General features: G+C 39.6%; 1 protein-coding gene across 3 annotated transcripts in view; it reads right to left on the bottom strand.

Annotated features, from left to right (window-relative positions):
• LOC126190656 (RB1-inducible coiled-coil protein 1) overlaps positions 1–17,522 on the bottom strand; it is a 329,494-nt gene that overhangs the window by 124,539 nt on the left and 187,433 nt on the right. For 2 of the 3 annotated variants that reach the window (XM_049931087.1, XM_049931085.1), the window contains exons 2-3: positions 13,821–13,996; positions 4,225–4,433 (exon numbers count right to left, since the gene is read on the bottom strand). In XM_049931087.1, the coding sequence (XP_049787044.1) occupies positions 4,225–4,433; positions 13,821–13,888 (277 nt within the window). In that variant the 5' untranslated portion in view covers positions 13,889–13,996. Of the gene's footprint in view, positions 1–4,224; positions 4,434–13,820; positions 13,997–15,699; positions 15,813–17,522 lie in introns of those variants that run through there. The other variant, XM_049931086.1, reaches the window with a different exon arrangement.

Genomic DNA, 17,522 nt, shown 5'->3' with positions numbered 1-17,522 from the left:
AATATCAGACCAGATGTGTGGCTGGATTGAAGAGTTTTTAGCAAACAGAACACAGCATGTTGCTCCCAATGGAGAGACGTTTACAGACGTTAAAGTAACCTCTGGCGTGCCACAGGGGACTGTTATGGGACCATTGCTTTTCACAATATATATAAACGACCTAGTAGATAGTGTCGGAAGTTCCATGCGGCTTTTTGCAGATGATGCTGCAGTATACAGAGGAGTTTCAGCGTTAGAAAATTGCAGCGAAATGCAGGAAGATGTGCTGCGGATAGGCACTTGGTGCAGGGAGTGGCAACTGACCATTAACATAGACAAATATAATGTATTGCAAATACAGAGAAAGAAGGATCCTTTATTGTATGATTACATGATAGCGGAATAAACACTGGTAGCAGTTACTTCTGTAAAATATCTGGGAGTATGCGTGCGGAACGATTTGAAGTGGAATGATCATATAAAATTAGTTGTTGATAAGGCGGGTGCCAGGTTGAGATTCACTGGGAGAGTCCTTAGAAAATGTAGTCCATCAACAAAGGAGGTTGCTTACAAAACACTCGTTCGACCTGTACTTGAGTATTGCTCATCAGTGTGGCATCCGTACCAGGTCGGGTTGAAAGGAGAGAGAGAGAGAGAGAGAGAGAGAGAGAGAGAGAGAGAGAGAGAGAAGATCCAAAGAAGAGCAGCGCGTTTCGTCACAGAGTTATTTGGTAAGCGTGACAGCGTTAAAGAGATGTTTAGTGAACTCGAGTGGCAGACTGCAAGAGAGGCGCTCTGCATCGTGGTGTAGCTTACTGTCCAGGTTTCGAGAGAGTGCATTTCTGGATGAGGTATCGAATATATTGCTTCCCCCTACTTATACCTCCCGAGGACATCACAAATGTAAAATTAGAGAGATTCGAGCACGCACGGAGGCTTTCCGGCAGTCATTCTTCCCGCGAACCATACGCGACTGGAACAGGAAAGGGAGGTAATGACAGTGGCACATAAAGTGCCCTCCGCCACACACCGTTGGGTGGCCTGCGGAGTATGAATGTAGATGTAGATATACTAAAAGCCGTGGATTGAGGCAGTATCTCTCGATTCATAAACAGTATTTGACTAATCACCACGCCTACATTTATAATGGTTTAAGTGAAATATGTGACTGGATTGAAGATTTTATGGCAAGCGAGACGCAGCAGGTTATCTTTTGTGGATAGTCATTGATAGATATAGACAGAACTTCAGGTGTAGCCAAGGAAAGTGTGTCGAGTACCTAGCTGTTCATGCTGTATATTAATGACCTTGTGGACAATGCTAATAGTAATCTCGGACTTTTTGCAAATGATTCAGTTATCTACAATGGAGCAGAGCCAAAAAAGAAAGCTGCACAAATATTTACTCAGAGCTTCATAAGATTTCAAAGTGGTGCACAGATTGGTAGTTTACTTTAAATGTTCATGAATGTAGAGCTGTGCACTTCACAAAATGACAAAAAAAAAACTCTAGTATCTTATGATTACTCTATCAACGACACACAGCCTAAATCGGTAAACACATACAAATATCTTAGTGTTTGTAGGGACATAAAATTGAATGATTACATAGGCATCAGGTACATTGGTAGAATGCTACAGAAATGCCATCAGTCTAAAAAGGAGACTGCTTGCAAATAATTTGTGCAACCCATTCCACAATACTGCTCAACTGTATGGAACCCAACGAAATAGGGCTGACAGGGCATACTGAACACACACAGAGAAGGGCAGCGCGAATGGTCTCAGGTTTGTTTGACCCAAGGTTTGTTTGGCCCACAGGAGAATGTCACAAAGACATTGAAAGAACTGAACTAGTCGACACTTGAACGTAAACGGAAAGTATTCCAAGAAAGTCTACTTGCAAGGTTTCCAGAACGAGCTTTAAATGATGATTCTACGAATACAATACAGGCTTCAACAAATTATTCCCATAGGGGTCATGATGACAAGATTTGATTAATTACATCAAGCACGAAGGCATTTAGACAGTCATTCTTCTGCACTCCATACGTGAACGGGTCACGAAAAAACAACTGGTACAATGTGGCATACTCTCCACCATGCAGTTCGCAGTGGTTTGCGAAGTATAGATGTAGATGTAGAAAAGGCTAAGTCTAGTATACTCTTTTTAACACGTCCATGCTGACATTGAGAATTGCATTTCTTGGTGTGGGGCGGTGCACATATTCATGCTCTCCTTCATTTGGAGGTGCACATTTTCCATTTTCCTCCATGGGACGGCACTCATATTTAAATGCTTTATTCTATTATTTTAATATATCGACCTTTTATTTAATGTAGGCTGGTTGCTGTCTTCTTCTTTGTAAGAATCAACCTACATTAATTGTACACAGCCATGGTCTCACTATGCCAGTTTTAGACAAAATAGCATCAGACCTTTTATTTTGAAAGTGGCATATGTCTATTCTTAATAATAATAATAATAATAATAATAAATAAAAAAAGGAGAGAGAGAGAGAGAGAGAGAGAGAGAGAGAGAGAGAGAGAGAGGGGGGGGGGGGGTTACAAAAACAAATAATTTTAGGCCAGATTAATTGCAAATTATGTGATGTTATTTGTCCACAAACCTCTCTTGCTGGAGGAGCACACAAATTTGTATTCCCAGCTGTTCGTTGTGCCTGGCTCATAGGCAATACACCATATGTTAGTGTACTGCTGGTATAATAATTGTTAGTCTAGTGTGAGCCACCAGTAGCACAAACCAGCATGAACATTTTATAGGTGTCTGTTAGATGTTATAGATTACAACACTGGAGAGAAACTCAACCATCTCACTAGGTCTCTGTGCTATCATAAAGGAAAATGTTAAAGCTACAGTAGCACAACTGGTGTGTGGTCAACCAAACTGATTACCTGGTGGATTTATCACCAATATGCCTAATGAGTTGTCAGGTTTGGTTTAACAGATACTTTCACACATTCACCAACTTTTTGCCAGTCACAATGAGACATCAAACTCTTTGCCCTTTCATTGTCAGTAACCTATAAACATGTAAATGTATCTTTACCAGGTACAAAGCTGTGAGGATCCTATACTCTCACGTGATAAATATTGGTTACCTTTAAATGAGTTAATTTCTTCTTCTAGTTGCACGTACTACGATGTATCAGTAATTTGCAGCACCACTGGTTAAGCTATGCCCAGTGCTCGATTGTCATCTTTGCTTGCTACATGGAATAACACGACATGACCATTTTTACAATGGGTATATAAACACTGTGCACAAAACTCTACTTTAGAATGTCATGTCCACAGTTTACAGTGGAGAGACGAGATAGTTATGGTTAAAGTCATTGGATGCCCCCCCCCCCCCAAAAAAAACCACACTCGAACACAATTTCTGCATCTTTGATTGATGTTATGTTCATTTCAACAGGGTAATTATGAGGGTTGTCTATAAAATAACATTCCCACAGCACTACACTCCTGAATTAAAGTGCTGTTACGTTGGATCCCACGATTCTGTAGTGTACCTTGGTTCCCCCCACTCCAAATCCCCTCCCGACCGAGCTGCCTGTGGAGCTCAGTCTTGGCTTGGCAGCCGTATGTGATGGATCATCCCCTCACTTCGCCCGTCAGTTGTGAGCTGAGCTTGGCGATCCGTTTCCTGTCTGCAAAAAAAAAACATTGCACCGGCAGAAATCCATTCCCAGCTACGCAAAATCTATGGAGACAAGTGTACGAGCATACAACACGTGTGCAAATGGTGCAGAGTGTTCAAGAATGGGCGTACTGATGTCCATGATGATGAGCATTCTGGACAGCCATCTGTTTCTGACAAAACAATCGCAAAAGTTGAGGTAGCGGTGCTCTCAGATCGAAGAGTGACGGTTCGTGAGCTCTCCGAAATGATCCCTGATGTCAGCAAAACCTCTACTGACAAGATTTTGACGGAGCATCTAGGGTATGCTACGGTTTGCGCGAGGTGGGTGCCAAGAATGTTGACCGAAGACCATGGTAAGAGGACTGTGGTATTTAAGTCAGTCTGCAGGAGTAAAGAAAATAACCTGCGTATTTTCAGTATACTACAACATGACACTTGCCATTAATCTAACAATGGCAACACTGCGTTAATTTATCAACCGTAACTGACTAGCTTCAGTGGCAGGCAGGGTTGAACTTATCATTTTGGAGTGACAAACTTCAACAAACAGTATAAAGGCAGATGCCTAGACACATTACCTGAACCATAGTCGATACTGGGAGATGGAGGCGTCATGCTTTCTATTGTAGACTTGCTGAACAGGAATATTGGATTGGTGTCTGTACCAGCCGAATAGCTACAGACTCTTACTCCTGGGTCCAAGCAGTCTCCGCCACTCACCAGAAGAACTTGCTTGTCGGCTGGTATATGACATACTTTTTCAATTGCCTCTTTCAGCTGCACTACACTGTAAAACAAGAAAGGAGTTATAACATTGTTGCGTTTTTATAGTAGACTTTTTTTTATTGTTGTAAGAGCTATATAATTTTCCCCAAAAGAGTTCAGAAATGGGAACACTCAGGTTCAAGATATCACATGACAAGTATGAGGTCCTACAGTAACTGAAAACAATACACAAGTCCACTAGTCAAAATGAAATGCGCTGTGTCTCATAGGCTTATGTTTTATTTTCATTCAAGTAATAATGGTATGTAATTAATGGAGTGAATAAAAGTAACCACTCGCCATTTCAATTAGTTAGCTTTGGGGAAGACACTGTCTGGAAGCTCAGCAAAGTTCACAGTTTTTTTTTATGTCCCTGTTGACAGCTCAATGTCTCAATATATGGTGAGTAATCACCTTTACATCTTCTTTTATTTGCATTGGACCGATGAATTTCTAGTAACATAATAATAGTCTATAAAAATGATATAGTTACCCCATTTTTATTGCAGCCTCAGTACAGCATTTGCACATGTGAGGAAATCATGACTAATTATTAAAATTTTATTTCATTTGTTAATGAACTCTAACTACACTGCAACATCACTGTACTAAACATCCCATAATAATGTATGTAAATGTGTTAACACTCACCAGTTATGGTTTACATAACATCATTTTCTTCAATTTTTTTTTCTAAAGAAACATTTATTTCAAACAAGGGAACAAAATAGTACTGGAATCTCCACACTTCTACCTGGCTCTAATTCACACTTCCTCACAAACCCACTGACATGGTTATCTGTAAATAACTTCTTGATGCATTTATTTTTGCTCTAAATATTAATGTCTGCTGGAACACTTTTGCCACTGCCAACAAAGCCTGGAGCACCCTTCTCAACCAATATCGCCAATAGCTTGAATGCCTGAAACTACTGGGCCAAAGGCTCTGCTTCCCCTTTCAAATCTTCACCAACCAATCCTCCTTTCCTTCTTGAAAGAGAAATGGGTAGTTAGGTAAGCTAAGACTTGTATCAGCAGTACTAGAAACAGTGCCTCCAGCATGTTTGAGCTGCTCAGCCCTTCTGTTCAAAATAATGTAGTGTGTCTCAAACCTTTTAATTCACACTGAAACAGGTGATGGAGAATCCACAAACAAGTATATTGAGATAGGGAATCAATGGTTGGAAATGCATATTTATTTTGCTATGGACATACACAGCATATATCTACTACACTCTGCAAACCACTGCGAGATGCACGGCAGAGGGTACGTCGCACTGTACCAGTTATTAGGTTTTCTTTCCATTCCATTCATGTATGGAGTGCACGAAAAATGATTGTTCGAATGCCTCTGTGCATGCAGTACTTATTCCAATCTTATCCTCATGATCCCTACGCAAGTGATACACAGGGAGTAGTTGTATATTCCTTGAGTAATCATTTAAGGCCTGTTATTGAAACTCTTAATAGACTTTTTCAGGACGGTTTACATCTATCTTAAAAAAGAGTCTTCCAGTTCAGTTCCTATAGTATCCCTGTGACATTTGCCCACAGATTAAACAAACATGTGACTATTTGTGCTGCCCTTCTTTGTATATGTTCAATATGGTACAGGTCACACACACTTGAGCAAAATTCTAGACTCAGTCGCACGAGTGATTTGTAAGCAATTTCCTTTGTCGACTGACTGCACTTCCACAGTATTCTACCAATAAACTGAAGTCTACCACCTGCTTTGCCCGTGACTGAACTTATGTTATCATTCCATTTCATATCCCTACGAAGTGTTACACCAGGGTATTTGTATGAGTTGGCCAATTATAGCTGTGACTCGTTATTTTTATAGTCACAGGATATTACATTTTTTCCATTTTCTGAAGCAAAAAATTTTACATTTCTGAACATTTGGAGGAAGTTGCCAATCTCTGCACCACTTTGAAATCTTATCAAGATCTGACTGAATAGTTATGCAGCTTCTTTCAGATAGTACTTCATTATGGATAACTGCATCATCTGCAAAAAAAGCCTGATTTTATCATTAATATGGCCTTCAAGGTCATTAGTATACCACATGAACAGCAAGGGTCCCAACACGTCCCTGGGGCACGGCCGAAGTTACTTCAACATCTGACAATGACTCTCCATCCAAGCTAACATGTTGTCCCCTCCCTACTTCCATCCAGTCACAAATTTCACTTGATACCCCTTATGATCATACTTTTGACAACAATTGTAGGTGTGGTACTGAGTCAAATGCTTTTTGGAAATCAAGAAATACTGCATCTACAGGATTGCCTTGATCCAAAGCTTTCAGTATGTCATGTGAGAAAAGTGCGAGTTGGGTTTAACATGATCAATGTTTTCGAAATCCATGCCGGTTGGCACTGAGGTAATTTTGTTCAAGGTACCTCATTATGTTTAAGCTCAAGAGTATGTTCGAAGACTCTACAACAAATCAATGTCAAGGATATTTGATGGTAGTTTAGTGGATCACTTCTACTACTCTTCTTGCCAATAATGTGACCTGTGCCTTTTGCCAAGAATTGGGCAAAGTTTTCTGTTCAAGGGATCTACTACAGATTATAGTTAAAAAAAAAGAGGGCCCAACTCAGCCGCAAATTTAGTACAGACTCCAACAGGGATTTCATTGGTCCCTGGAGTTTTGTTCAATTTTAACGATTTCAGCTGTTTCTCAACACCACTGAGAGTAATACTTATGCCATTCCTCTTTCCAGTGGTATGAGTATTTCAAGGATTAAATTGGGGGTAATTCTCCTGTGCTTTCCTTTGTAAAGGAACACTTGAAAATAAAGTTGAGCATTTCAGCTTTTGCTTTCCTAACCTCAACTTCAGTTCCTGCCTCATTCACTATTGAATACTAGCAGCATTTACCTACAACCAGAATTTCTTTGGGCTCTGCGAAAGGTAACTTGACAGTATTCTGCTACGGTAGTCATTGAAGACATTATATATTGTTCTCTTGACACCCAAATGCGTTCCATTTAGCATATCTTGATCTAAAGGCTACGCTTTGTTTTTTTTTACACCTGTTATGCAGTAATCTCTCTTTCTTTAGAAGTTTCTTTACAGTGGCTATCTACTATGGAGGTTCTCTTCCATTATGAACTGTTCTGCTAGGCACATCTTTATGCTGTGCATGGTCAACTATCCCATTTAACTTGAGCCAGAATTTCACTACATGCTCCACCCTATGCTAAAAGTTCCTCAGTTTATCTGGTTTGGTGAACATATATATCTTTCTGCTTGTTTTAGTTGTCCTTTGTACTTTGGTAATCACTGTTGCCACAACTGCATCATCGTAACCAATACCAGTTTCGATGTGGGCACCCTCAAAGATGTCTGGTCTATTTCTTGCCATTAGATCCAATCTATTTCCATCATGACTGGGGTTCCTAACTATCTGTTCTTGGCAGTTTTCAGAGAAGGCATTTAGTAAAGTTTCACAGGATGTCATCTCACACCCACCACTAACGAAATTGTATTTTTCCCCAATTAATTGTTGGACGATTTAAGTCTATGCCAATGATAACAGCACGAATAGGGAACTTACGTAGAGTGAACTCAGGCTTTCTCTAAAGTTTTCCTTTACATCACGAGATGAATCAGATGGGCAATAGAAAGATCCAATCATCATCTTATGGTCACCGCCGATACGAAGTCTTGTCCAAATGATCTCTCATGCAGCTTCAATTTCTATCTCGGTGGATTTGAGTTTCTTATTTACTGTGACAAATACACCTCCTACATTTACCGTTTGCCTATCCTTTCAATATACACTTAAATTTTCTCCAGAAATCTCACTGCACTCAATTTCAATTTTAATTTCACTGCATAACAACAACTAGCTCATAGATTGTTCAAAGTGTGACCACAAGTCTCAATGCATGCACGACAATGGCGCACGAAGTACTGTCGCACTTTCATAAAGATGCCTGGCGTCTGTTGTACCAGGAGACAGACCGCGTGGACCCTAGCAAGCTGGTCTTCATCCATTTCCATGGGGATTTCATACACTAATGTCTTGACAGAACGCCAGAGGAAATGTACAGAGGTGTGAGATCTTGCTATCACACTGGCCATGGGACAGAACCTCCCCTATGTGTTGTTCAGGTGCTTGCAGACATTAACATAGAAGTATGTTAGTGCGCCATAGTGTTGGAACCACGTCCTTTCACAGGCAACAAGGGGTACAGTCTCCAAGACCAGTGATAACACATCTCGCAGGAACACTTATTAGGTGATCTTGGATGATGGCAGCCCATATGCTGACACAGAATCATTGCTGGTGGCCATTGCTGTGGGTTTTTTTTTTTTTTGTGGTTTTAGGGCGCAAAACTTCAATGGTCATTAGCGCCCAGATTGCTGTGGGTGACATGGGGATTGTCCTCACTCCAGACATGGCTGTTGTAACTGTTGAAAACACCACTACAGGTGAATGAGTGCCTACCTGTGAACAATACAAACTGTAGGAAGTTCGGCACTACAGTACTGTGGTGGATAATCAATTGACAGAAATGAAGGCCGAGCTCAAAATCTGTTGGCCCCAGTGCTTGCATGTGTTCTTTATGATAGGGATATAATTACTGTTCCACAAGTACTCTCCACAGTGTATTCTTCGAAGTGCGTGTTTCACAGGTGAGTCGAGGGGTGCTTATTGCTGTGTGGTTGACCACACAATCCAACACCATCTCCTCAAAGTCTGGAGCTCGGACAAGTCTCTGGCAGGACCTTGGCCAGCTCTCTTGGTGAGAATGACCTATCTCTTATAACTTCTCCAAATTACGACAACACCTGTTGGGAAAGTGTTCTCTGTACATTCGTGCTGCTTTATGGGCACTACATCCTGCCACACCACACATTAAATGCATGTTCGCCAACTCTCATGACGAGTAATGTTCCATCTTGGACTACGCATTGTGCACTGTACAGAACAACAACCCTCACTACAGAAATCACAAGCTACCTGATGCAATGGACAACTAAACTGTCTGATGCAGTGGACAACTGACAACAGGGATAGTTGTGTGCATGCAGCACATATTAATGCGCTGATGAAATGCATCCAGTCATCGCTGAAACGTGCTGTCAGCAAAGTTGTGCATAGTATGTGTGTCTGGTGGTTAGGTGTGTACACTGTTTATCACCCACTGCCTGTTTCGGTGTGCAAGAGACTCCCAAGGTATTGGCAAGAGTGTTGCAGAACTGTATACCCCATTGCAAAAACATGCACCAAGACTGGCAGTCCTTGCTTTGAGCAACTACTATGAGCTACACTGTTCTGCAATGTGCACTGTGTTATGCACATAACACAATAAATATGCATTTCCTAACATGATTCCCTTTATCCATATAATTGGTTGTGGACACGATATCACAAGTTTGAATTTGACTCAAAAGGTCTGAGACATCAAAATATCACGTAATGGAATAGCGATATGCATGTACACAGATAGCAGTAATATCACATTCACAAGGTACAAAATGGCAGTGCATTGTAGGAGCATTTTACTCAAGTGGTTTATGTGAAAAGGTTCCCAATGTGATTATGGCCACATAATGGAAATTAACCATGTTTGAATGCTGAATGGTAGTTGGAGCTAGACGCATGGGACATTCGGTTTCAGAAATCATTACAGAACTAAATATTCCAAGATCCACGGTGTCAAGAGTATGAAGGAAATACCAAATCTGCAGGATTACCTCTCACCACAGACAACACAGTGACCAACAGCCTTCACTTAAGGAGACCAAGAGCAGCGCTGTTTGCACAGAGTTGTCAGTGTTAACAATCAGCACTGTGGGAAATAGCAGCAAAAATCAATGTGGGATATACGGCGAACATATCCATTAGGGTAGTGTGGCAAAATATGGCATTAACTGGCTACGGTATGAGATGATTGACGTAAGCGCCTTTGCTAATAACATGATGTCGGTTTGACCCTACGCGACTGGGAATCTGTGGCCTGGTCAGACGAGTTCTAATTTCAGTTGGTGACAGCTTAGGATAGGATTTGAGTGTGGTGCAGACCGCAGAAAGTCACGAGCTCTCATTGTCGACAGGGCACTGTGCAAGCTGGTGATGGCTCCATAATGGTGTCTGCTATGTTTATGTGGAATGAACTGGGTCCTCTGGTTCAATTGTATCAATCATGGACTAAACATGGTTATGTCTAGCTACTGTGAGACCATTTGTAGCCATTCATGGACTTCACGGACAATTTGACTAAATGATTTGGCCACCCGTTAAATATTTATGAGAGACAACTGAAAGGTAAGTTTGTGCACAAAATCCTGCACCAGCAACACTTTTGCAGTTATGGATGGCTTTCAATGCAGCATGGCTCAATATTTCTTGATGGGAATAATAAAGACTTGTCAAGACCATGCCACATTGTGATTCTGCACAACACTGGGCTAAAGGAGGTTCGACGAGATGTTAGGAGGTAACATATGGACTTAATGTCAATGTCTATAATGTACTACATATTGAAGATTCCTTAAAATGTTTGTGCAAAAGAAGAGAGATAATTATACATTGTTACAATGGTACTATTAGCAACTGCATAATGTTTGCCAAAACATACCTGTATGTTCTTCAATCTGTGGATGGCATAGGAAACGAATTACTTTCAGTACACCCATTTGCCTCAATTTTTCTTAGTTTTACCATCAAGTCAACAAGCGAAATATATGAGGAAGAAAATAGCTACTCTGCAGGGAAAAACTTTAGATGTTTTACCAATAGACCTGGTTTAACATTTCTGGAATGTTCCCTCGTTGACTAAATACTTTCATTAATTCACTCTATACCTCCCAAATTGCCAAACATGAAGCATTGGTTATGCTGAGAGATTACAGTCATTTTGCACCACCATCTACATGCCTCCTTGCATTTCAGAACAATTTTATTATAATGAGAATTGCTTGTATCTAACCGTATTGGTGACTCACTTAAGTAAGTACGCTATGAATAGCGATGGGATAAACCTGGTGACGTACCTAATGTAGAACTCAAGCAAACCAACCCTGTTATCTGCAGTCTCCTCAGTCTCATGAAAAATGAGCACAATCGATTTCACTCAAGTAGTGCTTGTGGAGTCAGGGTTGGTTCATACAGAAGTGTCACTTGGTTTGAAAAACCACCACTATCACATGCAAGCACAACACATGATCCATACTTTTACACTGAACTATTCCCTTGGGATGCTCCATTGTTCCAGAGATCTGGGCAAAATGCTGCTACAACATGGGTTAGTACTGCCACATTATACATGGATGCCACTGCCATACCCTAAGTAACAGAATCTAAATAATGCTTCAGCTGCTGTAAATAGCCCTTTATATATGATGAAGCATACATCCTGCACTTAAATTCAATTGTGTTTTGTAAATACCAATAGCATTTTTTCTTTAAATACAGGTTACTCTTGTACAACAGTTTCAAATAATTGTTTTATTTAGTTTTTTTAAATTTTTATAATGCTTATCACTTTAAATCTCTCTGTTTTTAAAACCTTAGGTAATAAGCCACTAGATACGTAGAGCTTGAAACTGCTAATGAGGTAAGGAATATTTACAGCAGTAGGGATAAAGACAATCAAGTATGGTTTGGCTTTCATCTATAAAGAATTTTATGCACACTGACAAAAAGAAAGCGTGATAGCTTGCCCTCCTTCAAGTGACAACATATGTACCACACACAAAGATTGGAGTTTTCAGTACCTGAGTCACCCTAGTCAAAATAAATTTAGTGTCGTACAAAATGGCACACATTACTTATAAACTGATGGGCCAAAACATTATGACAGTTCCCCACCGCTAGACTGAATATCGCCCAGTGGCATTAGCGGCATGTGTCATGATAAGGAAAACGTACAAGGAGAGTAGAGATTAATGGGGAATCACTCTAGAGGCAATACAGACTACAAAGGGCAAAACCCAAATGCTCACCTAAATTTCATTTTCATTGGTCATAATGATCTCTTCCATTGCAGTTTGATCCCAATTCATTTATTTGTTTTATTTATTTAGCTTCATTCATCCAAGAATCATCTGATCATGATGCACCATTTGTCAATGTATACAATTCGAATCGATATGTCAAAATATACTACCTTTGCAGTAAGTACATAATATGCTTTATGAGAACCGGGACAGGTAGCCCAAATTGGTCAGCCGTGCCTTGATTAAGGAACTACTCCAGCATTTGCCTTAGTCATATACAAAAACCAAACCAGGATGGCCAGATAGAGCAACTACATCCTTCGGTAAGTCCTTATTTGTTTGTTTCATTCTATCCTTGATCACCAACATGTAACTAGAACTCCATTGTTAATTTCTTCTAGTTCTTACAAAATTTTGCTTATAAGTTATTTTAATTTTACTGTGGTTAATTTTTAGGCATATTCTCAAGCTTGCTCTACTTAGTTCCCTTATTTTTGGTTTAAAGTTCTGTTTAAGAAACATTTTCCATTAGTATGTATTCCTTCTTATCCTGACCCCCCCCCCCCCTTTGAATCCCTATTTAACTGCTGAGAATAGTTTCGGTTATACGGATTCTCATTTTATTACTTTTGTCTCTCAATTCTGGACTACTCATTATCCTGATGAAATTTAATGTAAGTTCTGGAGCGAAATTCATATACTTTTACATGCACCAGAAGGGTATTATATTTGAAATAGAAATGATTACATACATTCCATAAGGCTTCGTGAGCAGCCGGAAGACTTTAACATCTTGCCACGTTATTTCAGCTGTCACCCAGCCAATAGCCGTCAGCTGGAATATCCTGGGAAGATGTCCAATGTTATCCGGCTGCAATCCTGGAAGCTCATGGAACATTCATTATGCCAAGAAAACTTCAATTATTACGTATATCGATTCAAAACACCTCACTGGAAAGACCATGCATTTATTTCAATCCTTAAATTACAACTACTTAAGGGTAATTCATCTTGAGCCGAAAGTTCATTTTTGTGTCCATGTCTGCTTCAAAAAATAAATATTGTTTGAAAGGATTCAGACATGAGCAAACAATTTTCTTTTTTCACCCATACACATTTCACCACTAGTTTCCTGATAATGGCGAAACATCACAAACTTGTAAAGGTGGGAAAAAAAAAAAAAAACTACGTTTGCTTAAGGTAGAATTCCTTTAAAACATATTATAAAGGAGTCATTTGAGGTGACTTGTGAAAATATGCAAAAAATTGTAGCTTTTCTAACAGTACATTCTACCAAATGAACATAGTTAAATTGAGTTAGTTTTGTGCTGAATGGTGGTATATACAAAAATGCTACCATACCCAATGTTATACACATGCTCTGGCAAGTACTGTAAGTTAACTTATATATTTTTTAAAAAAATCATCAAAATGTACTACAAACTTTTCCAAAGCCAAGTTCATGTCAAACGTCCTCATCGTCCCAGTATCCACGTGGAATACGTACAACATTCTGCCCACTCGACTCGCTCCCGAAGGAGGAATCGCTAAGAGCTAGAATCTTGCTTATTGCACCTCATAGGGCATGCTTGGGGTGGTCTGCAGTATGGAAACTTGCAGCTGCAAAAGAAAAAAAAATTAAATACAATAACAACTTGATAAGATAAACACAAATTGATTAATATGAAATCTCTCTACAATGCAGGAAAGTAAGTTTTGAGATCTGCCAAAATTGCTTTACATATTTGGAGTTTCCAATCTACAAAGAACAGTTCATTCTCTGGCACTGTCATCTTAAACTGTACAGACTGATTTTCCCTTATCTCTGATAGTATTCCACTTTTCCAGATTAAATCACTTAAACTGAGTCAGTAACAATATGCCATGCAGAATAATTTGTTATTGCTTTCCTATCTTGCTCACAAGGATCAAAAGTTAAGAGTCTTATTAGCAAGGTAGGCTATTACACATATAACGTTGCAATAAAATTGGATTTTATCACACAGTGAACACTAATTTATTCCAATCACTGTAAGTCTACAAGTACAATGATTAAATGAAAAAATAATTAGAACCAAACAACTACACACTGTAACAATCCAAATGCTCACACAGTGGGTGTTTCAAAAGAAAATCTATTATTACTTATTAAGGTGGCTGTTGCTGTCTAGAAAATAAAATTTGGCCAGAATATAAAAACTAAACAGACTTGCTCATATATTTTTGAAAACGTCCAAAAAATAGAATGGAAATTAATGGGATATCAATTTTTACAACAAATAATATTGCACCCTAACAGGGAAGCACTGAAATATCAGACGCCCCATAGGGTTGTGCTACACACAGCACTGCTTACTATGTGTTCTACAATGGAAACGGATACATTATTACTAATGAGAGTTGAAAAAGCGATTCGCATTACATAATATGGCACGTTCACGGAAGGAACAAAGGAAGGAAAATTTCATATATGTACAAGCTGAACTACAACCCTATGAATCTGAAATACTTCGAGCACTATCGATAATCTGCGCATACCGTTTAACATTGCTCAGTTTGCAAAAATTCGCCTAATTTAAAAACAGGCAGATTTTCATTACCTGAAACATTGGTTTTTTTTTAATTTATTCTTTGCACCGTAAACAATGCAACTGACTATCTGTAACGTAAGGCGAAATAGCGTGTTTCTGTAACTCATCACATCATTTGACAAGCAAGAGATGTCAAAGCACCGTAACTTGTTAAAACTCCAGCTTGTTTCCTAAAATCTGAAAACTACTTATTTTGTTACTATTGACAGATAACTGAGTCAACAGAGCTGGGCTACGTCTCCGTAAAAAAAGAGCACGGATTTTCTTTTAATGTGTCAAAATCAATTAAAAGTCAGTTAACGTATAATTACACGGCAAAATAATCTACACAGCTATGGAAATTTGAACTCGACAGTTCAACAACGAAATAATATATTACCGAAATTTAAGCGTTGCTACACAATAATGCTTCAATGTTTGTAAATTTTTACTCATGATAAATCGCCTATAATAGCGCAACAGACTAAGAAACATTTTCACACGTCAGTCTAAATTGCAATCACACACATCACACGATAACTGTCATTGCGTGCTACGTCGGCAAGCAGATATTTGCAAACACTAGTTTCAAATCGGGCAAACAAAACAAATCCTACGAACAAAGGATCGCCGATGCTTGTGTCACTAGTGAATTCACTACATCACCAACAGCAAATTCTTTGCGTAAACACGAAAACAAATCCAAAAACACTTCAAATAATACTTTCAACAACAAATACTTCTCAAACCTACCCTTTCCCAAACCCTTTCCCAGACAGCCTCCCATATTATGACCTGCCATTAGTGGCAGTTCCACAGCTGTTTACAGCTAGGTATCATGGGAATACGGCAGTTCACAAGAAAGATATGGCACTCTCCCTCCTCTATCCCCACCCTCAGGCATTGGCGTCTGCTGTCACAACAGCATAACAATTCATGCTTACGCGGACTTTTTAATCAAGTTTCTGTTTCTAAACGATAAAAATCTCTGGATATTCAAATCCACTAAGTAAATTTTAACAGTAAATGTAGTTTAGTCGAATTCTCCTTGAATACGAGAGAGAGAGGAAACAACCGAAGGTCTCTTGTGCCGCGAATCTTGCGACCATGAGCCAAGTGCGTGAATACGAAACAAGGTCACATTTTGGCACGTGTCAGAAAGAGAGGTAGCGCAGCCGTACATTTTAGGAATTTCAATTTAAATACGATAGATAAAAAGATAAAAATGTGTAAGTTATGTTGTCTTACTTTTCTAGTCTATCGGTGACTTAAGTTCTGCGTCAATTGTTTTTTCCCTTACAGTGTCCAGAAACGAAATTCGAAATCACATTATGCTCACACAAGCCTCAACAATTTGCCATCACGTTACATCACTGCGTACATTTTAGTACATGACATGTGTGAATATTCTCAAGAAACTGCACGCAAAAAAAAAAAAAGAGTCGTGAATGGAGCTATTCATGACTATCTGAATCTTTACCTGCAACAGAAATTTTGTACCTGATGAAGGGATACTTTCTGTCATGCCAAAACAGACGTTGTTCTCTCTACATCAGATACGCAGTGGTGTCGCTTCTCAGAAATACTGGGCACTACATAGAGCGTGCTTTAAACTGTAACTCACAAGAGCAACTGAAGTTACCATGATGCCCTGATTTCAGTTGTTTGTCTGTTTGGAACATGACATCTCTCTGTTCATTCTTCTTCATCAAATCCCTGTAACGCATTCCTTTCAGGCTTATTGCGACTTTTATTTTATTTGTTCAGCAACTCTTGTTGAGTTTCTTGAGACCTTGGATGAGAATGCGCCGATGAGTGCTTACAATAGCAGGACTTGCTGAAGTAGTTCGCTGTGTTCTCTTATGTTTATACTGTACAGCACAATGTACTCTTTCAAACACTTCTGTGTTATTTTGTTGCAGTTTCGTCCGTTTGAAACATTGTACATCTTGGTCGGCGTATCTACTGGCAGAGGAAGCAAACGTTGCAATACGGCACGGATATACTTTTGTCCTATCTCGTCCTCGGGATTCGTCGACAGCCAGGTAGTCTGAATCGAACACTAACTCCGTTCTGACGAAGGTAAACGAAGCTATCACCCGCGACCTCGCTTGACATTGCACCGTTATACGCCTAGAATGTCGGGTGAAAACACGGAATCCCAATGTTAGAAAAGCCTGACCGTGAATCGTCAAATTATAGGCCTGCAGTATTTGCTGGTTACCCACTCCGTCTGCTATTGTTCTTCCGATTAAGGATGGAAACAGTCATACGCGACGCTACTACCCAAGAGTAACCACTATTTACCAACGTTACAGGAGTGGAAATTTCCCTGCGTCAATGCACTTTGTCAAAACCATTAATGATCAATTGGAAAGTCTCTAGACCGCTTGTCGATCCCTTAGCTTACACTCTTTTGTTTTACGTCTTCAAGAAATTACACTATCCACAAACGCTCAGTTTTGTATTAACTCACCAACGTCGCTTACGTTTCCGTTGCACGGCTTAAACGAAGCCACTTCGTGTATCTCTAATAAAGTTCGTAAACCCTACTTCCCAGCTCACTGAGCTCTCTC

The sequence above is a fragment of the Schistocerca cancellata genome, chromosome 6 (genome assembly GCF_023864275.1).
Source record: "Schistocerca cancellata isolate TAMUIC-IGC-003103 chromosome 6, iqSchCanc2.1, whole genome shotgun sequence".
NCBI lineage: Eukaryota > Metazoa > Arthropoda > Insecta > Orthoptera > Acrididae > Schistocerca > Schistocerca cancellata.
The sequence above is the reverse complement of the archived record's forward strand: the minus strand, read 5'-3'. Positions and strand labels throughout refer to the sequence as shown.